The sequence below is a fragment of the Carcharhinus amblyrhynchos genome, chromosome 17 (genome assembly GCF_965287045.1).
Source record: "Carcharhinus amblyrhynchos chromosome 17, sCarAmb.v2.hapA, whole genome shotgun sequence".
In the NCBI taxonomy this organism is placed as follows: Eukaryota; Metazoa; Chordata; class Chondrichthyes; order Carcharhiniformes; family Carcharhinidae; genus Carcharhinus; species Carcharhinus amblyrhynchos.
Window position 1 is genome coordinate 40,769,024 of NC_137340.1, and position 24,987 is coordinate 40,794,010.

A 24,987-nucleotide genomic window follows, 5' to 3' on the forward strand; every position below is an offset into this window, starting at 1 on the left:
GAAGGCCAGCATCCCATTTGCCTTCCTGACCACCTGCTGCACCTGCAAGCTGGGTTTTTGCGACTCATGCACAAGGACCCCGAGGTCCCTCTGCACCGTTGCCTGCTGCAGTTTTTTGCCCCGTAAGTAATAGTCCTTCCTACCATTCTTCCTACCAAAGTGGACCACCTCACACTTGCCAACATTAAATTCCATTTGCCATTTCCTGGCCCATTCGCCCAGCCTATCTAGATCCTTCTGCAGACTTTCCACACCCTCCGCACAATTTGCCGTTCCCCCAATCTTGGTGTCATCCGCAAATTTCGACACCCTACACTCGGTTCCCTCTTCCAGATCATCTATATAAATGGTAAAAAGCTGAGGCCCCAGCACCGACCCCTGGGGCACTCCACTAGTCACCATCCGCCAATCCGAATAGCACCCGTTGACCCCCACTCTCTGCCTCCTATTTGACAACCAATCCTCTATCCACGCTAACACCCTACCCCCAACTCCAAGTCCCCTGACCTTCTGCAATAACCTCTTGTGAGGTACTTTGTCAAACGATATAGCAGTGAATGACGAGCCATGAGATGTTTGCTATATCGATCGTTCTAAATTGGAAGGATTCATTTGTGAAAATGTTCTGGGCCACACAATCAACTTGGCAGTCCAGACACAGGTCTGATTTCAAGAGGTTTCACAGTTTTGTGAACAATCTTTGGTAAATTGCAGTCACTGAGCAACTGCAGATGGGAGAAGGCCCTCGGGCTTCCTGCTTAAGAGTTCTTCTCCCCCTCCATCTGAGAGCATCTTGTCTTCTTTGCTGCCTCTACTCTATCCCTCTCTGATGCTGCAACTAAAGCTGCCATGACATGGAGCAAATGGTGTACTTGGAACCCTTTCAATAACAAACAGCATTGCTGCAATGTTCAGTATTATTTACTGCAGACTTTATCAATTTTTCTGAGTTTCTCCAAACACGCACTACTTCCAAAAACTCAGCAAGAGCCAATAGAAAGTAATAAAGTTGTTGGATGATGTTGTTTCTCATGTTCAGCTGTTTGGGTTTGACAGAGCAGCCAGGATGAAAATGGCAAGTAATATTAACATCTCTAACTGAGATTTGCTGTAAGCACCTCACTCCGTTGCTTTTAGACTCTGCTTGCAGACAGAATTAGAGTGAAAATTACCTCTAAAACTGTGTTTCAGTAGAATTTGTCACTGTGGAAGGGTTAAACAAAAACATTGGGCAGGATTTTCTGATGAACCAAGCACCTGTTTTCAGGCAGCAGAGATAGTCTGCCATCAGCTAGAGACAGGATCTTTTGGTCCTGCTATTGTCAACAAGGTTTCACATTGAATGCGCTTCTCAATGTTGGGAAACTTGCCGGGGGGGTGGGGAGGAGGAGACGGTGCACCATCGACAAGACTAGAAGATTGCACCAGCATGAACTGCCAATAAGTTCTGGCTCGTATGGCCAACGTTTGCTAAACTTCAATGCACAAAAGTAAGAAAAGATTAAGAAAACAAAAGAAAAAGACTGTTGATTAAATCAGATAAGCTGAAGAAGAGAAGTGAGAAACAACAAGCAACACAAGTTATTACAGCTGCTCTGTAATAGAACAGAAAGCTGGAGCACCAGAACACAGCTTGAATTTAACAAGCCACTGAGCTCTGAGTCTCAATGTTTTCTTGAGAACAATAATAAGTACAACTTCACATGAGTAAGTCAAAGTCAGATGCATAATCTCTCCCATTCATTCTTCATCACTCAAAGCAGTATTTTAAGATTGAAAGCAAGTTCATCCAGACACTTGACAAAAAGTCTTTCCAAAAAAGTCAGAAGCACCTTTGCTGATTCATTAATACATTGTTGTTAAGGATGAGTATTTAGAGTAATGAAGAAAGACAGGAGAGGTTAACTTAATTAGCAACCTGACAGAAGACACCAAGATGATGAAGAGTTACATTAAGATAAATAGTGAGATTGTTTTCACTGAGGGCTGAGACAATAATGATAATTTCAAGCATCGTCGGAATTGCTATGGCTGTCTTCCACATTAAGGTAGGGATTTGAAGCCTGCTGTTGCATCTTAAAGTCCACTGGTCCTCTTTCACTGACTTGTTACGTACAGCAGTGTTATAAGCTTGAGCGAAACCATCGGCTAAGTCTGGGATTAGCTCATCTACCTTTTTTCCCCAATCGTAAGAAAATTTTATTCACATTGAATGACTATGTACCACTGAGATCCCCACAATCCCAGTGTGATTGCTGCCGGTGCAGGCTTGTTGGGCTGAAAGGCCACTGCTGCACCGTAGGGACTCTCTGATTCGATCATCGCAAGGGTTTTGATCTGTCATCTCATTCCAACTTGCCCGTTTCACATCCCCCAGACTTCCAACCAGCAGCTCCCACTTTAGGATTGACCATGTTGAAATTTGCATCATTTCCTCATTGAAACCATCACCAAGGGTCAGGTCGTGCTGGTTCTAGGCACACTCAAGGAATTGCCTCATTTCAAACTAGTGCAGCACATCCTGCGGGCTCTGAGACTGCATTGGAGTAGCAGACAATGAAGGCTCCCTGTAGGTAGCGTCAATCTTGGCTGGCTCTTAGCTGCTTCCTCTGCTGAAGGCTGCCATTTTCTCCATCAAGGGTATCATTACCCTTCTCCTGGGTGAAAGCCATGAAAAAAAAAAGCCTGAGTTGACATGATCCTCAAATCAAGAAATAGCTAATGATGATCCTTCTCCAGACATACTCTTAAAGTGGGATTTTATGGCCTTGCCTATCCCAAAACCATAAAATCCCACTTGAGGTCAATGGATCTTTCCATGGTCCGTCCCTCGCCCACTCCAATTCCCGTGGCGGGTGGGATGGTAAAATTCCAACCTTAAGCAGTCAACTTCTAATGAAGGTGGTCACATTACTTAATCACCACCCAACTCGCAATGTTGACTGGTCACTGTTATCAGCTACTGCATTTACAGTAGATTTTAGCACTGACCTGGCCAGAGACAGTAATAGGAGGTTATAAAATTATAATAACCCCAAGACTCGAGGTAAGGTCATAGTCTGAGGATAAGGGGTAGCAAATTTAAAACAGAGTTGAGGAGAAACTACTTCTCCCAAAGGGTTGTGAATTGGTGGAATTCGCTATCCCAAAGTGTGGTGAATGCTGGGACACTGAGTAAATTTGAGGAGTTGAACAGATTTTTAAATTGGTAATGGGTTGAAAAGTTATGGAGAGAAGGACGAAAATGGGGATGAGGAGTACATCAATCATGATCGAATGATGGAGTGGACTCGATGGGCCAAATGCTAATTCTATATCTTTTGAACTTATAATTCAAATTCCTTACATGTGGGGCAGTCAAGTTCACTGCCACAGCCTGTTGCTAAAACTAAGTTATTTCAATTCTATTAAAAAAGAAAATATAACAGTTTGAAAACAAACAATATCGACAGGATGGGCCAAGCAGTAAAGTGGAATTAGATTGGAGCTCCAGTAGAGAGAAAAAAATAACAGCACAAATGGAGCAAATGACCCATTTTAATTTTCTGAACTAGGACATGTCTAAAGTAGGCCAGGAGAAGAGAAAAGAATTCATGCACGCAACTGGAAGACAGTGGCTTGATGCTCATTAAAAGCACAGATGTGAATTGGAAAAGCCTGTGCAACATAAATCATCTCCATGGTAAATTCCCTTCACTCCAACAATGCTGCCAGCAATTCCCACAACCAGCAAACACTGCTGTTGGATGCAAGCGAGAATAAAAATAGATCCTATTTGGACGGCGTTTTGTATTAATTAAACTATTTTCTCACTTGTGGATCCAACTTGATCTGGTTAAAAATTTTCAGTAGTGATCCTTTGTGCTTTACTTTAACATGATTGAGAGTCTAATTAAAAGAAAATGGATAACTACCTCATTAAAATAGGGCTTCTAAGGGGACATGCTAATGAGAACATGATCAGAGGCAAATTCAACATCTAGACAGATGCATTTGGGAACTAGGCAAAAGACACATGGTTCTATTAGAACAGAGTGGTCCAGTACGGATGGGAGTGCACTGTTATGTTTCCTTAGCATTTTACTTGAATACATGAGTTTCAATCGTCTTCAGGGAATAGCTGCCACCTTCAGGTCAAAACAAGGCATTTATTAGAGGTACCTGAAGACTAATTAATCTCAACAGTGTCTGTTAGAAAACTCATAAGCATATTTCTGGCTGCAATCCTTCAACCAGTTCATGACAAATGCCAAAGGCTCTACCTCAAAGCACCTTCTTTGAAGGAATAAATGTCTTTCCTCTGACGACAAAACAAATGCAAGGGCAGACTGAGTGGTTGGATACTCTAAAGCAACCTGTAATTCTGGATAAAAACAAAGTGGTGGGGGGGCCAGAACTAAAGTTCTTTACACAGACAGTGGTTAGAAGTTTGAATTTGTGTTATTGAAGCTAGGTGCACAATACATGTAGTGCCATTCACTGTGATTAAAGTGTGACAAAGGGCAGGCTGTAGCGAGGTGTACATTTTAAATAATTGTGTGACTGAAGGAAGCCACAGGGCTTGAGAATGATTTTTGCATGGCGAGTTTCTAATCTGAGGCTGTGGATCAATATTGAATGTGGATAAGCTGGTTTTTCACAAGTAAGGGACAGAAGAAAAAATTAGTGGCTCAGTCTTATCTTGCACATCTTCCAACAGGATAAAGAGTGTGTAGCATTAAAATCATCGTCAGTCTGAGTAAGCAAAACACAAAGATGAAAGCTTCTTTAACAATATTTAAAAATTGCAGCCTACTTTCAGGAGCATTTCCCACTGAGCTGCAAAATAACACACAAGCCCAAAGTGGAATTAAAGAGATCTCAAGTTTGAACGGTCTGGACTTCGGAACTGAAAACTCTGAGGAGCCATGGACTATCAAACAAATTGGTTGGACTTAAACCTGGTGTTGTCAGACTTCTTACTTCCATTTTATCCAGTATTTGAAAAGGAGCTAAGCAAATTGAGGTAAAGTGCTGTAATGCTGTGCATTTAACGAGAAGGAAATCAGTCCACGGTCATAGCAGTTAATCACACAAGTCTTTCCACATAAGTGCCTACTCACCATGTAAATGAATAGAGGCACAATGCTCTGCAGAGCTCCCATGTACTGGCTGAGTGCTGCATTAAACCTCTCAATGTATGCATCTGGAGAACTGACCTGCAGAGAGAATGCAGGATAGCAGCAGAGTAAGTAATTTGCACATCAAGAATATACCATCGAGCAAGAATACCAGCAAGAATATACCATCGAGGTACAATAAATGGACCTTCTAAAAAGTAGAAAATGCTGGAAAATCTCAGCACGTCTGACAGCATCCGTGGAGAGAAAATAGAGTTAACATTTCAAGCCTGGATGACTCTTCGTTGATGCTGATGATGGATCACCCTGACTCAAAACATTAGCTCTATTCTCTCTCAACAGAAGCAGTCAGGCCTGCTGAGATTTCCAGCATTTTGTATTTTTGTTTCAGATTCCAGCATTCACAGTAATTTGCTTTTAGCTTTGATCTTATAAAAAAACTGTCACTTATGCAGCACCTTCAAGAACTGCAGGATGTGCCAAAGAAGTACATTTGAAATGTAGTCACTGTTGTAACTGTAAAAATCTTGGCAGTCAATTTGCACCCACTATGCTCCCACAAACAGCAATGTGCTAATGATCAAACAATCTGTTGTTGTGATGTCGTTTGAGGGATAAATATTGGTCAGGACATCAGGGATAACTTCTCTGCCCTTCTTCAAAATATGTCCATTACATTTCTCTGATAAGGCAAACAGAATCCAGGCAGAACATCTCATCTGAAACCTCCAACAGTGCAGCACTCCCTCCTTAATGTACTGGACTATGAGCTTTCATTTGTGTGTTCAGGTCCTGGAGCTCTGTGTTTGAGTCCTTCTGATTCATAGCCACAGCTCGTAGCGCCATGATTGAATATTTCGTGATCTAGAAATGGGTGCTCTAATAAATGTTCCATCTGGTAAAGACAGATCTGAAACCGTGTGCAAAGTAGAGAAAATAATTCTTAAAAAATCTTTAACCAAACACAAAACAGACTGTTTTCTTTTCAGATATCAAACCAGCCGTGCACTTCCAGCATGTTGTGCTTTTATTTCAGAATCTCACATTTTCATTCATTTTGATGCTCAAAAGTGTCAGATGTACAATAATTCCAAAGACCCATTCAGTGATTTTGTACCCACACTGGGGAGACATAGGCAACAAAGTCAAGAGAACTACTAATGTGTTCAGCACCAGCTCTGGTCAACTCTTACTCTGAATGTTATTCCCCATTGGGAAAGAATTACTGAATTTACTATAACGTTTATTACACTTTTGAGTGCGAATTATTCAAAATATTTTCTGGACTCCATTTATCCTGAACTGCTTTAAGCAAAAATGTTCAGGACCAATTAGAAGTATTTCATGTTGAGTCAATTTTCCCCATCATCCTCCCTTTAGCAGTTCTGCCTGTCGGTGGATTTAAAGCCAACTTGGTTACCATGAAGCTGCAAATGAATAGAAATGTGGCTGTTGAAAAGTCAGAAAATGTCACTAAATCAGCAGAAATGATAAATTTAAAACAAAAATTAAAACAAAGTGGGAAATGATGAAACTACCAGAAATAAAAGTGTAGAATGGAAAGAAAAAGATAATCAAAAGACAGAAAGTTTAATGAAAAGACAGCAAGTGAAGATGATAAGAAAGAGGAGGAAGAATGTCTAAATTTAAGTTTATTTATTAGTGCCACATGTAGGGCTTAAATCAACACTGCAATGAAGTTACTGTGAAAATCCCCTAGTTGCCACACTCAGTCTGTTCGGGTATACGAGTATATTGAGGGAGAATTTAGCGTGGCCAATTCACCTAATCAGCACGTCTTTTGGACTGTGGGAGGAAACCGGAGCACCCAAAAGAAACCGACGCAAACACAGGGAGAACATGCAGACTCTGGACAGACAGTGACCCAAGCTGGGAACTGAACCCGGGTCCCTGGCACTGTGGGGCAGCAATGCTAACCACTCAAATGTCTCCTCAACTTCAGAGTGTAATCCCAATGATACTGGTCTAAAGTTCCTTCCTTGTTGCAATGTTGTTGGATCTTCCATTAAGTGGAATCTCCACCTGTAACCTCCTTGACTTCAGCTTCCTTTAAACATTTCGTGCACCTTGGTGGTGGTGGGGGGTGAAGGAGATTGCTATGGTATCTTCGCAAAATTTGAAGCTGCTACTCTGTCTTAATACAATCAATTAAATGCAGCAGATTAAAACAGCCGTCTACAGAGATGAGAGTGATGAAAGATAAGAAAAAGTCTGGAAACTAGTGGTTGGAGACAAAATGGGCTCAAATTCTTTCGTGACTTGGAATCATGTATACATTTTAGTGCAAAGTGACAAAGTCACTGCAGCATGAGGGGCCTGAAGATGATAGCACTTTTTATATGTCGTGAAATGCAAATACCTCATCAAGCTCAGTTTTTACTGATGGGGTAAATGCATCATATTCCTAGGATTCCTATTCCTCCTTGTCGTCAGATAGGCAAGACAGTATATGTTCAAATTCTAGGCATTTTTAATCTTGATAATATAAACATTATAAATTGCATCAAAAACAGAAAACGCTGGGAAATCTCAGCAGGTTGCCAGCATTGTGGAGAGAGAATAAAAGGCAACGTTTCAAGTCAGGATGATCTGCTGAGATTTTCCAGCACTTTGTTTAATTTCAGATTCCAGCATCTGCAATATTTTGCCTTTATTGTAAATTGTATATTGTAAACTGTAAATGTTAACATGTACATTAATCATTGAAACGACAAAAGGAAAAATCAGAGTCTCCACCAAGATTACATCTTGTCTGCGTTGTGAGCAAAGCAATTTTTATCATAATAGAGCATCTGAACACTTGCTGTGAGTTAAAGACAGTTTCTAGTCAGATTGTGCAAAAATGTTTCTCAAACTATGGTTATTTAGGAGGACAAGTTATTTTACAAACCAGCAAGTTTAAAGCCTGTGAGTTGGCTAAACCCGTGAGAAAGTTTACAGTTTTGCTGGTCAGAGAGATTAAGTTGATATGGCAAATGGAAAACCATGGCATGAAGTGGAAAGCAGACATTGTGAAGGAGTGGGAGATCCCACCATTAAATTCATGCATCATCATGACACACAAAGCCAACATCCTAGAACTGTTCAACAGGCAGGCAGCCCTCCAGCAAGGACTGCTTATCCTGACATTGAAGAAGCTCTGTTAACATGGGTTCAAGGCAGCCTGAGCAGAGCATGTTCCCAACACCAGTCTAATCCTGCAGGAATGGGTATGTCCCCCTGGGAAACAAGCTGCGCCATATCGAGTTCACCTGCAGCAACAGATGGTTAAGCCGATTCAAGAGATAGCCAAGTATTTCCAGAGCCAGTTCCCAACAACTTTCAGTACAACGTTCTGACCTTGGATAAAATTAGGCATTGTAAGGCGTGACCAAATTGAATAAAGATATGTTTACACGTATACTGCTTTATTGTGTTTCAGTTAAATTTGAATCAATTGTTTTTGACACAGACCATGTTTTTAGGCATATCGTTTAGATAGCAATACATTCATGTTGGAATGAGTCCTCCTCAATTACAAAGATCATCTTACGATTAATTTATGGATGGATCCATTGAGGTTCCACTCATTGGAATTTTACTGCATTCTGCATTTTCCTCCTTCTTTGGCTTTTGGAAGAAATCCTTTATTATGCTGGTCACAAAAAAAAAATCACCTTTCCTGGCATATATTATCTCAACATTTGTGTCCTGTACACTTGTCCATATTTGCACCTGAAGTCATTTCTGGCAGGAAGTCCTCAAAATGAAATAGCTGATAAGGACACAGCTGAACAATAATCACTCCCACAGGAACATATGACTAGGAAAGGAGGGACTACATGTTCTACCATCCATAGTGAACATGGCTGGTTTGTGCCCCAACTCCAGATATCTACCTTTGCCTCAGTGCAACAATCAGAGAACAGTTTCATCACAGGGGGTTGGCATAATGCATCTGGGTTAGGACATCATAAAAAAGGCTTCAGATTTTCTAGACTTCAATGATACTGAATTTCAATGTTGTACAAGCTCTTTAAAACATTTTATCAGTTCATGCAAACTCTACTGCCCATATTGTGCTCACTCCCATCTACGCTTACTGACTTGCAATGGCTGACTGTTCCCCAATACAATATTATCTGTTCAAATCCCTTTATGGCCTCACCCATTTCTCTCTCTCTACTCCTGTGCTGTATATGACCCTCAGATTGTTCTGCATTCCTCCAAATCTAACCTCTTGAGCATCCCAGATTTTAACTACTCCACACTGGTGGCTTTGTCGTCAGCTGCCAAGGCCCCAAACCCTGGAGTTAATTTCCCAAAAGTCTGCACGCTTCTCTTCTTCTCCTCTTTCCTTCTCTAAGAAGCTCTATAAAACTCAAATCTTTGACCAAAAATAACTACTTCAATATTCCTATAGTTTATTCCATTAAAAACTCAAGAAGTGGCATTGACTAAACTGTATCTGCATTCTGCCCTTGTTTTTAACTGGGGACATCAGTTATGGCTTCAAAGAATTGTCCAATCACCTGACAGCCAAGTGTATCTGCCAGGCTCGACAAATAATACAAGAATTATCGTCGTGCTGCAGAATGAAAATATTATTTGTACATGTCTGGATATTGGCTATTAACATGCAAGATAATAAATCTGCAGTCCAAATCTACCTATACAATGACGGAACGATACTTCTGATTTTTGCATGTAATTTGCAGATCCCTGAAGTGCACACATTTATAACATTCTCGACACAAAGTACTTTTGAAGTCCTTACTTGAACAAAGATGTAGTTGTGTTAGAAGCAGTTCAGAGATTCACTCAGGCAGAAACAGTTGTACACTTCTAAGAATGTAGTAGTTAGAAGAGATATACATCATTCAGCTGTTCAAGTCTGCTCCGTCATTCAAATGGTAATGGCTGATCTTGTAGTCTGAACTCCACTTTCCTGTCTGTCCCCCTTGTTTATCTAAAATCTGCCTTGAATAAATTTAATGGCCCAGCCTTCACTTATTTTGTTGGAAAAAAATTCTACCTACTAAAACCCTCAGAGAAAAAAATTCTCAAAATCTTAAATTCTCTGTTACATATACAGAATATGTCATATGATTCACAATGTTATCTCTGTTTCTCTCTCCATTGATGCCGCCAGATCCGTACATCTTAACCAGCATTTTCAGTTTTTATTTCCCCATTTCCAGCATCTGCCATATTTTATCTTTATATCTCTTATTCTTAAGATGTATCCCCAGGTTCAGGTTTCCCCATAAGTGGGAACACCCTCTTGGTATCTACACTACTGACTCTCCTCAGGATCTTCTGTTGCAATAAGGTCATACTTCATCATTCAACTTTCTAAACTCCAATAGGTAAAGGCCCAACCTGTTCAAAATGTTTTCATAAGATAAGCCTCTCATCTCAAGAGATAATGAGTGAATCTCTAAACTGCTTCTCACTATATCTTTTTTCAAATAAGGATACCAAAATGTACACAGTACTCCAGATGTGGTCTCAATAAGACCCTACACTGTTGCAGTAAAAAACTTGCCTACATTTATATTCCAGTCCCCTTGCAATAAATACTAACCTGCTCTTTGTCTTCCTAATCATTTGCTGCACCTGCAGACTAGCTTTTGTGATTCATGTATCAGGAACCCAGATCTCTCTGTACTACTGAATTCTGCAATCTCTCTCCATTTCAACAGTCTACAGCTTTTCCATTCTTTCTGCAAAACTGGACAAGATCATATTTCCACACATTAGATTCCATTTGTCAAATTTTTGTCCACTCACTTAACCTATATTGTTTTCCAGGCTCTCTGTCTCCACTTGATAACTTTCTACTTATCTTGGTGTCGGAGGGGATTAACAGGGTAAATATGAGGGGTTACGGGACTAGGGCCTGTGGTCAGTGCAGACTTGATAGGCCAAATGGCCTCATTCTGCACTGTAGGGATTCTATGATTCTATAGATTTAGATTAATATTGCCAATGATTATTGTAGCACTTTTCTTACACAGCCCATTATTTCTTCCTGCATAGTCTGTTCTACAATACAATCATGAGGGGATTTATAAACTACTCTAAGGGACCACCTATCTTTCGTATTTCCTATCAATTTTTACTTTTTTCTTACCTACACTCTTCCTTCTTGGTATCTCCATCCCACTGGGAAAGTGAGAAAGGCATTTCCCCCAAGCAAATTTGTAATTACTCAGTTGTTTTATTTTACATACCTGGCAGGTGTCCCAGTGCTGACCAAATGGATCCCTGTTATTAGGACTTTGGCACTTACAGGAGAAGCCACCTTCACAAGTAATTGTCAGAAAGCTCGGTACACAAGTCTTATCAAAATTATGACTCAAATATAAGAGTCAAATTTGTGGAGATGCAAAAACGTTGAACACAAAACTCTATATTAATGTGGTTACAAGCTCAATATAAGAAAAAACTATGAGGGAACAGTACTTTAAACTATGAATGTTAAACAACAATGCAATGCTTTACAAAATGTTCCAATGCAGGCAAAGTCTGTTTTCCTATCCCACAGGTACAGATGGATGGTTTACTGACATTACAACAGCCTCAAAATGCTTGTGTCACATCTGCATGGAATCCTGCTTTACCAACAGAAAATAATTTTCTCACCTGACTGAAATGAACCCTATCATTCTAACTGCCTTGTATAGGATTACACAGGATATATGGGACAGATTCAAGCCATTCAATCCAAACAGTTTATGCCAGCTTTCATGCTAAACATGAGTCTCCTCTCCAATGTTTCATTGCCTAAATCAACCATTGTAACCCTCAATTACCTTCTCTCTCATGTGCTTGTCTAGCTTCCCTATCACTATTCGTATATCTACACAAATTTGCTTCACCCACTCTCTATGACAGCGAGTTCCATATTTCCAGTCCTCTTTGGGTAAAAAGCTTTCTTTTGAATTCCCAATGGGGTTTCTCTCCACTCCCTCCTCCAACCCAACCATGGAGCAGGCTAGAAGGGCGGAACAGATTTTTCCTGCTCTTAAGTCCTATGTTCCTGTTATTGGAATTCACAATGCAGAGACTGACGTGGGCCCACTCTCCTGTTTGACTCTCCAAGTACCAGTCCCAAACACCTCTCCATGGATTTTACATTGCCATTGGGAGTGACAGAAATATTAAAATCAAACTTTCCCATTCTTTCAGGAGCTAGGTCCTGATTAAGCAGATCCTCACAACACAGGAAATTTGAATTAGTTGCTGTTCTTTTGTCACTGAAAACTATCAAAAGAACCATGAACTATCACATTGCTGATCTGAGTTTTATTTGAGAGACAAAGAGACTGTTATAGTTGCTGAATGGGAAGGAAGCATTTCCTACTTGTGGATTACCTTTAAGCATGTACACAGAGTACTATTTTAACTAATGGAAGATTCCAATTGTGTTGATTGTTTCTTTGTTTCTTCAGGAACCTGTGAACTTTTTTCAGAGCTTCACTTCAATAGTTTAAGTACATTTTCAGTAAAGTTATACGTAATAGTGGATTTTTTCATTCAATGTTTTACATTCACTAGTATTGTCCAATAAACTTCAACTGGTTTATTTCCAAGTTGCTTCAGTTTTTAAGATAATAATGAGCCATAACTATCATGCTTAAACTGTCAACAGAGAATTCAAAGATTTTTTATCCATTTTAAAACATATTTGTTGCTGGAATGTGAGCACTGCTGGCAAGGCTGGCATTTATTACTCATCCCTAACTGCCCTTGAGAAGGTGGTGATGACCTATCTTCTAGAACTGTTGCAGTCCATGTGGTGCATGTAGACCCACAGTGCTGTTGGGGAAGTCCAGGAATTTGACCCGGCGACAGTGAGAACAAAATAACCCCAGGATTACGTGTGACTTGAAGGGGAACTTGCAGGTGGTGGTGTTCTCATGCATCAGCTGCCCTTGTCCTTTTAGGTGGATGTCAAGGGCTTGGAAGGTATTGTCGAAGGAGCATTGGCAAGTTGCTGCAGTACATCTTGCAAATGCTGCCATTGTGCACCGGTAGTGATGGGACTGAATGCTTAAGGTAGTGGAAAGGGTGTCGCCGAGCGAGCCGTTTTGCCCAAGATCATGTCAAGCTTCTTGAAGCTTGATGGAATGCACTCATGCAAGTAAGTGGAGAATGTTCCATCACAGCCTTGACATGTGCCTTGTAGACAGTGGACAGGCTTTGGGGAGTTGCTTGCCACAGAATTCCCAAGCTCTGCTGTAATATTTATGTCACTGACCAAGTATCTAGTCAATGGTAACTCCTAGGATGTTGATGGTAGGGAATTCAGTGATAGAAATAAGGTTTAATGTCAAGAGGAGTTAGTTAGGTTCTCTCTTGGTCGCTGTTTGGTCATTGCCTGGCACTTGAGTGGCACAAATGTTAGCTGTCACTTACCAGACCAAGACTGAATGTTGTCCGGTGTTGATGCATGTGGGCACAGATGGTTTCAGCATTTAAGGAGTTGCCAATGGTACTGAGCATTATGTAATTAACAACAAATATCCCCACTTCTGACCTTATGATGGAGGAAAGCTCATTAATGAAGCAGCCACAGATGGTTTGGACTTGGACACTATCCTGAGGAATTCCTGCAGAGATGTCCTACAGCTGAGCGATTGGCCTTCCACAACCACATGCATCATCCTTTGTGCTGGACAGGATGCCAACCAGTGGAGAGTGTTCCAGATTTCCATTTCACATGAGTTCCTTGATGCCACAAATCCTGCCTCGATGTCCAAGGGCAGATACTGTAGCCTCTGAAATTCAGATTTTTTTGGCCATGTTTGGATCAAGACTCTAATAAGGTCAGGAGCTGAACAGCCATGACAAAATCCAAACTCAACATCAGTGATCAAGTTGTTGCTGAAAAATTGCCATTAATAGCAGTTTTGACAACCCCTTCCATCACCTTACAGGTGACAGAGGGCAAACTGATGGAAAAGTAATTGGCTGGATTGGACTTGTCCTGTTTTTGTGACCAGGACATATCTGAGCAATTTTCCACATTGTTGGTCGATGTCTGACTGGACAATCAAATTGTCCAATCTGAGCACACATTTTTGGCTGATGGAATACAGAAAAGTGAGGGATCAAACAGCCACCTGGTACGTGCTGTTATTCCATGACTGAGTGAAATACATTTCAAACAATCACCACACTGGGAACTCCCACAAGTTCTGGGTATGACGAACGAATGTAAGGATGAAGAGGCATAAGCCACTTAGTCCCTCAAGCCTGCTCCATCATTCAATAAGGTCATGGTTTATTTCATCTGTTCTGTCACAAAGCAAGGCAGCAATGCCTCATGCAGTGCAGGAATTGCTAGAAGAAAAAACTATCAGCACTTAGTCATGCACAGGAAGGAATCTGCTTCCAGTAAGGTCTCTGATCCAGCAGGTTTATTTCAGGTTGATTGTGGATGATGCTGTAGTTTCAAACACTAAAAATGTGATCACATCCAATTCCACAGTAAGCAAAACAAAAATAATAAATGAGCCTAACCATATAATAAACCTACATACAGAAAAATAATTGTGTTAGAGGGGGGTTTGGAATTTTTGCAACACTGCAGGGCGAAGGGGGATGGTGTGTGCACCATCAAAAACAAAAAAGGCAGTGAACCCCTATGCCATGCTATTTAATAATTCATCTGTCAGAACCATTACACCCAAGTCCTTCCTCAGTATGCAACACCACTTAAGATCAATATTTTTCATGACAGCTACACAATTTTATTGTCACTCAACAATAAATGGAGATCTACTTAACTTCTGACAGGTGACGGCACCACTGCGATATTAGTCTGCTGTCACACTTTAAATAACCTAAATGAAGCCCATGTTATGCAATCAAAGTTCAACCAATACATTCTGCAAACTGTGGCACTGACAGTTACCCCACGCATTCGACATGCGGGATTGGTGCGCAAGGCGGGTAAAATTAGGTGAGTGGACTTACAGTTCAAAGTCGCTCTATTCCTGCCCACTGCTATCTCATCTTTGCTTACTTCGCAGATGGTCAAAGTTCCCTGGAATGAATAGGAACTTGTGATGTGCCTGTAATTATAACTAAATAAGAATGACGTTTCACCCACCGAAGGCAGGCAGGACTAGTTAAATAGTAATAGGCTGACAATAGTTATAATTTAAAAATAATAATTTGAGGGATGTGAGTGTTGCTGGTAAAGCCAGCACGTCCAGATCACCAACAATCTATGCTGGTCCACCCACGCTGACATTATAGTTAAGAAAGCCCACCAATGTCTCTACTTTCTAAGAAGACTAAGGAAATTTGGCATGTTAGCTACAATCTCACTAACTTTTACAGATGCATCATAGAAAGCAGTCTTTCTGGTTGTATCACAGCTTGGTAAGGCTCCTGCTGAGTCCAAGACTGCAAGGAAGTACAAAAGGGCATGAATGTAGCCCAATCCATCACGCAAACCAGCCTCCCTTCCACTGATTCTGTCCATACTTCACACTGCCTCAGCAAAGGAACCAGCATAATGAAGGACCTCTCACATCCCAGACATTCTCTTTTCCACCGTCTTCCATCGGAAAAAGATACAAAAGTCTGAGGTCACCTACCAACTGACTCAAGAACAGCTTCTTCCCTGCTGCTGATAGACTTTTGAATAGGCTTATCTTGCATTAAGTTGGTCTTTTTCTACACCCTAGCTATGACTGTAACACTACATTCTGCACTCTCTCCTTTCATTCTCTATGAACGGTATGCTTTGTCTGTGTAGCATGCAAGAAACAATACTTTTCACTGTATGTTAGCACATGTGACAATAATAAATCAAAATTTTTGTTCATCCTTAATTGCCCTCAGAAAGGTGGTGGTGAGCAACCTCGTGAACTGCTGCAGTGCATGTGGTTGTTGATACTTTGGTATTAGGGAGGGAGTTCCAGGATTTTGACACAGCAATAGTCAAGGAACGATGGTATAGTTCCAAGACAAGATGGTGTGGGGGTTGGTTTGTAACATGCAGGCGGTGGTGTTCCCATGCTTCTGATACTCCTGCCTTTCTAGGTGGTAGAGGTCATGGGTTTGAAAGGTGCTATCCAAGGAGCCTTGACAAGCTACTGCAGTGCATCTTGTAGATGATGCACATTGCTGCCACTGGGCACTGACGTGAATGCTTAATGTGGTCAATGGAGTGTCAACCACGTGAGCTGCTTTGTCTTCAATCGTGTCAAGCTCCTGGAATGCTAAGAATTGCACTCATTTAAAAAAGGAGAATATTCCATCAGACTCCTGAGCCTTGTAGATGGTGGACAGGCTTTCAAGAGACAGGAGGTGGGTAACTCCTGCAAGATTCCCAGTTTCTGACCTACTCTTGCAGCTACAATAGTTGCACAGTTGATACAGTTAAGTGTTTGCTCAATGGTGATTCCCAGGTTATTCATGCTTGCCTGGCAATGAAGTGGCAAATAACATTCATGCCACACATCAACCCAAGGATGTATGTTGCCCAGGCTTTGACCATGTAACTCATAACGGAGCATGTAGTCAGGGTGATACGATATTTTCCAAATTTCCGATTCATCGTAAATGAATCTTTGGAGCACAAGTTTGCTGCATTCGTCTTCCTGTGGAACTATCTGGAACAAATGTTCATGGTAGCAGTTTAATATAAAGAGACAACTAGTTCCTAATTCACTTATACAACAAAGAAAAACTGAAATTAACCAGATACTACAACATGCACTTCGGACACACTACCAAAAACATCTTTTGGAGTCTATGAAACATTCAACTGACCAAATAGTGCCAATTAGAAGTAAGTTTTGCCAAAGAGTTTGGTTCTTTCTCTAATCTATGTTCTTAACCCTCTGATTGTGGAGACCAAGCTTTTGACATCCTCCTTAAAAAGTTTGAACACCCAGCATGAACGTGATACAAAGTGTGGCCTGACCAAATTATTGTACAATTTCAGTACAATTGCCTCACCTGATATTTATGGATCCGACACTGCACTCAGAACTTCACTACCCAAATCTCTGTGCCAAATTTAGAAGTGGAATGAATTCCAGAGACTGTACAATTGTTCAGTTTCAGAAAGCAAGACTGTGATTTTAAATTATCCTTTGGCTTAGATTACCTAGGCTTCTCCTCAGCAAAACATTTGGCTCCCAGCCTGACACTAATATGGTTCAATTCCCAATCTCAGCCATCATTCCAATCAGTTCAATATCATTCATCATTAAAGATAAAAGATTAAAACTATGAATGCTGGAATCAGTCAATAGCTAACAACAAGATGACTGATGAACATTTCAGGTGGAATGCTTCACCAAGCTCCTTCTGATGAAGGACCCCAGCTGAAACATTAATCCCTTTTTTCCTTTCAGGAACTTTGCCCATTGAACATATTCAGATTTAATTTTGTGGATTGCTACCTGGGTGAAAAAAAAAGGTTTGTTCAGTTACACTACATTCCATCCAGTGCCTTGTTAGGAAAACTTAAGGCAGATTATGAGTTCATTCAAGCATCATGATTAAGTAGAAACACATTAAAATAAGCATCATTTTTATTTCCTCCAGAAGAATTTTTTGAAAATTGGCTTCAGTACTCCTGCAAGTCATCTAGTTCCACTTCCCTAATCCTATGCATCATTTTTCTCTCCTACACCATCATTAGGACAAACTTAAGGCTTCTAGCCAATGCCACTTTGATCAGAATGGCAGCCCTGGCTTTTCAGGGACGACTTAGAAACCCAACAGGAACAGCAAAAAAATAAGGAAGTCCTGGTATTTGGTTTAATTAACATCATGCATTATATGGTCAATTCCATCCAAATGAAAATCATAAAACGGAGCTGAATTTATTATCTTGAGACCAGACTAATGCTCTGGAAACAGGAATTCAAATCCCACCACAGCAGTCGAATGAACTAAATTCAATTAATAGTACTTGAAACTGAAAGCTTGGTAATGTACGAAACTATCATTGATTGTCAATAAATTGTCATCTGGTTCACTAATGTCCATTAAGGAAAGGAAATCTGCCATCTCGTGGCCTACATGCAACTCCTCCAGGCCTACAGCATTGTGGTTAGCTTGTCAGCTGCCCTCTAAAATAGTCTGGCAATCCACTCAGTTTAAGGACAATTAGAGATGGGCAACAAATGCCAACCTTGCCAGCGATGCCCACATCCCATGAAATAATAAAGTAAACATGCAAAAGATGGATAATTTTATTGGGAATAAGTTGCTGTATTCAAAAGAGGAAGGGATGGGACAATGGAAAGAAAGATAATATGTATGCTCACATGGACGGATTTTATCTTTACTTCATACAAACCTATATTACGCTAAAATGTGCATTCAGTTGACGAGGAGATATATAGCCTTCTTAAAAGGTGCTTTCTTATTTAAACTGATTTGAAACCAACTTTAAAACAGAGCTCAACATCTGAGGAATTGATGCAGCAGACATGTTACCAAAAGATGTTTTATCATGCATTTATTTAAAAAGCAACTACAAACCGTATACAGAATAATTCAGGATCAATTATATACTAGTTATTAGGTTTTGTCACTTTGTGAATTTCTAATATATATAAAAATGAAAAGTGCTCAGAATTAATATCCTTTAGATGGAGGGTTCATACCCAATATATTAGATTTCATTATCCTCAGGGCTATTTTGACCTTAGGGTTTCTCTCATTAGTTTTTTTATATATGATATTGTGCTGGTCCCATGCACCTAAACTCTTGTACAGTCTGCATCTGTAGTAATTTGCTTTCATCTCTTGAACAATCTGTTAATGAACCACAACAGATAAAACACCCAATACAAATTGAGGTAAAATTCATCACATGCTGTGGTACTAAACTACACATCTGGGGCAGTGGCCTTGATATTCTTAAAATAGAGCTGAAACAAGATCGTCATCCCCAACGATTCTCCAATGACCACCACTGGAAGCGTGCACGTGAATAACCACTCAGAAGCGGAATAAAGAGCCACTTGTGGAACTTAGCCCATCAGAAAGACATGACAAGGGAAGAAAATGCAAGGGGGAAATTGGTAACTAAAGGTGTGTAAAAACAAAGATTTGTTAGTGTCCTGACACTACCTCATTTTACTGCAGACTACACTGACGCCTACTGGTTAAAATGCCTTATAGTTAGGACACTTAGGAAAACCTGTGCATTAAAAAAATGCTTTTTTCAGTGCCACCTACAGTACATATTAGCTAACGGCAAAGGGAATTTTTCTGCCTATAGTTATTATAAGCTATCGCAAGCTGTTTAAATGTGTTGCTAAAATGTTCTTAATTAGAAAGAAAACATTTGCCAGAATAGCATAGAGTAAGTGTATGGAAAACTACAATTGTACACAGTGCAAACCTGGATGATTTAAAGGAACAAAGGATTGTTCCATTTGCTTGCTTCATAAAAAAAACTCTTGCGCTTGATCCTCCCTTGTCCATCCTAGGGTAATAATCCTCTCATGACAGATTACAGGGAGGACTGATTTTAATATTCAACTTCACTGTCCATGGCAAAAACCCCTACAAGCACATGCTTTCATTTCCATTACCGATCTTAAATCCTATATCCACAAGTACTTTTCCCTCATACCTTTTGAACCACTAAATGCAGATGCAAATTAACTTATCGGAGTTTAAACACTTCACATAACATCTGCACTAATTGAAGCAGCATAATCTGAAAGGTGAGTTGCATGGACATCATCATTTTCTATCTAAAAAATTTACTTCTAGCAATTTTAATATGCAGCTATTGACGTTTAACTTTATGGTTATCTAACACACAGTGAGGGATTACCTCTTTGATGAGGTCAAATATTATAACCTAAAATGCATGAATGTTGCTGGAACATGATCAATGTCGAATTGAAGAATCAGTCCATATCTGTATTTTCTGAAACGCTGCAAAATGGACACAACTGAACAATTCCTCAGCAGCAAATCCACAACTTTATCGTTATGACAAATCCTGCTAAACGTTCCATCGGGAGAACAAGAGATGTGGGATGAGGTTCCTGAAAACTCTGATCATAAATAAAAGACATACTACATTTATAGGATTCAATTAAAGCAGCTAAATGGATAATCATTAATGCAGCACTGAAGATGCCTCTAAAGAATTCAATGACTACAGCATAACCATAAAATATACTCCCAGCAGTTTAGCAACATAATATGATGAAACTGCATAATGTGACATTATAGCATGAATGCTTAACATGTTTCAATTAAATATCTTTGAGCGTATTTTAAGAGGATTAACAGATATTAAATGATAACATATTAAGTGAAAAAAAATAGACTTTATCCTATCTTTTTCCAGGCTGTCACTTTTCAGAAGAAATAATGAGTTTTGCATTTGTATAATGCCTTATCCATCTCTTTCAATATATTCAAGAAAGCATCTCATATAATTAGTTACTCCAAAAATGCAATTACTATTGCTATTTGGTGAAAGGTGCAGTCATTTTCCATACAATTAAATGAACCATCATTTAACGTTTGAATGACGAGTGTTAAAAAGGGCACCAAAGATTCTATGAAGAATACCACAGGATCTCAAAACTCCATCTGATCGGGCATTTGATATCTTGGTTTAGCAACTCACCCAAATGCTAACATGTCCAGCCGCCCAGCATTCTCTTGGCATGGCAATGAAATGTCAACCCAGATGTTCAAATCCTGGCGTGGGAGCCAAGCCCACAGCTCTCTGACTCAAAAGTCAAGGGTGCATAAGAACATAAGAAATAGGAGCAGGAGTAGGCCATCTAGCCCTTCGAGCCTGCCCCGCCATTCAATAAGATCATGGCTGATCTGAAGTGGCTCAGTTCCACTTTCCCGCCTTCTCCCCATAACCCTTAATCCCCTTGCCTACCAAAAACCTATCTACCCGCGTCTTAAATATATTTAGCGAGGCAGCCTCCACCACCTCAACGGGCAGAGAATTCCAGAGATTCACCACCCTTCGAGTGAAGAAGTTCCTCCTCAACTCCGTTCTAAACTGCGCCCCCCCCCCCCTTATCTTGAGGCTGTGCCCTCTAGTCCCACTGTCCTTTCTGAGCGGGAAGAACCTCTCCACCTCTGCCCTATCCATCCCATTCATCATCTTGTACGTCTCAATGAGCTCTCCCCTCATTCTTCTAAACTCTTACGAGTACAAGCCTAGTTTATTCAGCCTCTCCTCATAGCTCAACCCCTTCAATTCCGGTATCAGCCTAGTGAACCTCCTCTGCACTCCCTCCAAGGCCAAAATATCCTTGCGCAAGTACGGCGACCAAAACTGCACACAGTACTCCAGCTGCGGCCTTACCAGTGCCCTGTACAGTTGCAGCAAGACTTCCCTACTTTTATATTCAATCCCCCTCGCTATGAAGGCCAGCATCCCATTCGCCTTCCTGACCACCTGCTGCACCTGTAGGCTGGGTTTTTGCAACTCATGCACAAGGACCCCCAGGTCCCTCTGCACCGTAGCATGCTGCACCTTTTCGTCATGTAAGGAGTAGACCTTCCTACCATTATTCCTACCAAAGTGGACAACCTCACACTTGCCAACATTAAATTCCATTTGCCAGTTCCTGGCCCACTCGCTCAGCCAATCGAGATCCCTCTGCAGACTTTCCACACCCTCCGCACAATTTGCTGTTCCACCAATCTTTGTGTCATCAGCAAACTTCGACACCTTACACTCGGTTCCCTCCTCCAGATCATCTATATAAATAGTAAATAGCTGAGGCCCCAACGCCGATCCCTGGGGCACTCCACTAGTCACCAACCGCCAATCCAAATAGCACCTATTGACACCCACTCTCTGCCTCCTATTTGACAGCCAATCCCCTATCCACGCTAACACCCTACCCCCAACTCCATGCCCTCTAACCTTCTGTAACAACCTCTTGTGCAGCACCTTATCAAACGCCTTCTGAAAATCAAGAAACACCACATCCACCAGTTCCCCTCTATCCACCGCACTAGACACATCCTCATAGAATTCCAATAAATTCGTCAGACACGACTTCCCCTTAATGAAACCGTGCTGCGTCTGCTCTATCAAACAATTCTCCTCAAGACGCCTCGCTATTTTCTCCTTAATTATGGATTCAAGCATTTTACCTACAACAGACGTTAAACTAACCGGCCTATAATTCCCTGCCTTTTGCCTACTACCCTTTTTAAACAACGGCATAACATTAGCCATTTTGCAATCTTCCGGCACTTCCCCGGAATCCAGCGAGGTTTGGAAAATAATCATCAAGGCATCCACTATCACCTCCACCATTTCTTTCAGAACCCTTGGATGCATCCCATCCGGTCCTGGGGACTTGTCCACCATCAGTCCCTCTAGGCTGTCGAGCACTGCCTCTCTAGTAACAATAATGTCATTCAGGTCCTCCACTCCTACCATCTTTCCATCGTTAACACCCAAACTATTCACGTCCTCCTCCGTGAAGACCGAAGCAAAAAAGTTATTCAAGGCCTCAGCCATTTCCTCATCCCCCACCACTAAGTCCCCCCTCTCATCCTCTAAGGGTCCAACATTCACCCTAGCCAGCCTCCTCCTTTTTATATATTTATAAAAACTCTTACTATCCTTTTTTATATTTAGCGCTAGCCCAGCTTCATAGTTTATCCTTCCTTTCTTCATCAACTTCTTTGTCATTCTTTGCTGATATTTAAACCTCTCCCAATCCTCTTCTCGCCCACTACTCTTAGCCACTCTAAACGCATCAGCTTTTAATTTAATACTCTCCTTTACCTCCTTCGTTATCCACGGCTGATTATCTCTTCTCCTACGAGCCTTTTTAACCATCGGAATAAATTTCTGCTGAGCACCAAGAAAGATCTCCTTAAAGATCCTCCACTGCTCCTCAGCAGACCTACCTTCCAATCTGCTCCCCCAATCAACATTCGCCAATTCCTCCCTCATCCTATTGCACTCCCCTCTGTTCAAACAAAGGACACAGGTCCGGGAACCCACCTTCTCCTCCTCCATCTGCATCGGAAACTCCACCATACAATGATCACTCTTCCCAAGAGGATCCTTCACCACAAGGTCCCTAATTCTACCTGCCTCATTACATAACACCAGATCTAAGATAGCTCGCTCCCTCGTCGGCTCCAACACACACTGTTCAAGGAAATTATCCCAGCAGCATTCCAAGAACTCTTCCTCAAGCCCACCACGTCCAACATGGGTCGACCAATCAATATGTAGATTGAAATCCCCCATAATTATCGCCGTTCCATTCTTGCACGCAGCACTTATTTGCGCGTTAATAGCCTGCCCCACCTCCAGATCATTATTTGGGGGCCTATAGATGACACCCACCAGTGTCTTCCTCCCCTTGCTGTTCCTAATCTCCACCCACAACGATTCCACATTCTGCTCTTTGGCTCCTATATCTTCCCTTACTACCACCCTGATGCTATCCTTAATCAGCAGAGCTACCCCCCCCCTCCCTTTTCCTCCCGTCTATCCTTCCTAAACACTTGATACCCCTGGACATTCAGCTCCCAGTCCCTGTCACCTTGCAACCACGTCTCTGTAATGGCCACCAGATCATATCCATCTGTGCTGAGCTGCGCCACCAGCTCATTCACTTTATTCCGAATGCTTCGTGCATTCAGATAAAGTGTCTTCATCCCAGCCTTCACCTGGACCCTATTTGCAGGAACGCTACCAACCTTACTCACGCCCCCTACTTCCTTTATTATTGGGACATCCTTGGCCTCTTCCTGTACCTGTACCCTCTCCTTTACTTTAGACCCTGTAATTTCACCTACCCTCGCACCCTCCCCCCCCCCAATTAGTTTAAAGCCCTATCTACAGTCCTATTTGCACGTCAAGCTGAGATCAGTCCTGTCTAAGTTTGGCTGTCTGATTTCTTAGATCGCCAACTTCAATTCAGTATTTGTCCAAAATGGTTTTCCAGTAAGTCACTTGACAGCAATCAAGAGCATACATATTAGTTAATCATCTCCATAACTCAATATTGAGACTAATTAGAAGGATTTAGATAGCACCTGTGACTCTCCTCATCTGTAACTAGCATTATCTTATTCCAAATAAGGAATAAATCAAGCTCCTTAACTACAGTTTAATATTAAACAGAGAAAATACATATGGGTGCAAGACCAGAATTTGGGGTCCAAGTTCAATCAGGCCAGGACATGTTCAGCTCCTCTCTCATTCTTCTCCCCTCCCTCAGGGCTTGCCCAAACATCAGCATTGGCAAGGCAAGGGACTCATGCTAGATTGCATCATGTAGTTGAGCTGCTTCTGGAGGCACCACTGACGACAACATCATACACTGGGGCTCCATGACCAATTTATGACAGTCATTGGGCTTCCAGTTCACTTGATTAGCTGAATCTTGCATGGGATGTTTTTTCAAGAAAGATGTTTACCTTGACAACTTTCTGTATGATCAAATTTAAACCAGCCATACAGCAGATCGTATTGTTGCAATAAACTGATGCCACATCACTGAACTTCGTCAGTTTCCTGGGCCAAGACAGAGGCCTTTAAAATGACAAGTCAAACAGGGAGCATGAAGATGGTGAAGTCCATTAGGAACTCTGCACTGCCCGATGGGATGAAAATCCAGTTTTACATTCATGATATGCATCGATGAGCAGTTCATCGTGTTTATGACCTTACCACAAGTGAAAATAGTCCACTTTCTGGGATCCCAGCAGCATTGGTGAACAAATGGTTAGAGGCAAAAGGCATGGTAAACACAAAGGTGCCCTTTGCCCTAATAATCCATCAGTGATGTATAATTATCAGCATGATTCAAAAGTAAAACAGCAAGGCAATACCCAGAAATTTCAA

At 41.2% G+C, this 24,987-nt stretch overlaps 1 protein-coding gene across 1 annotated transcript in view; it reads right to left on the minus strand.

Moving 5' to 3' along the window:
- Positions 1 to 24,987, minus strand: part of cacul1 (CDK2 associated cullin domain 1) — a 96,077-nt gene that overhangs the window by 38,487 nt on the left and 32,603 nt on the right. Inside the window, 1 exon segment of the mRNA XM_080205850.1 lies at positions 5,103 to 5,198. Within this exon segment, the coding sequence (XP_080061976.1) occupies positions 5,103 to 5,198 (96 nt within the window).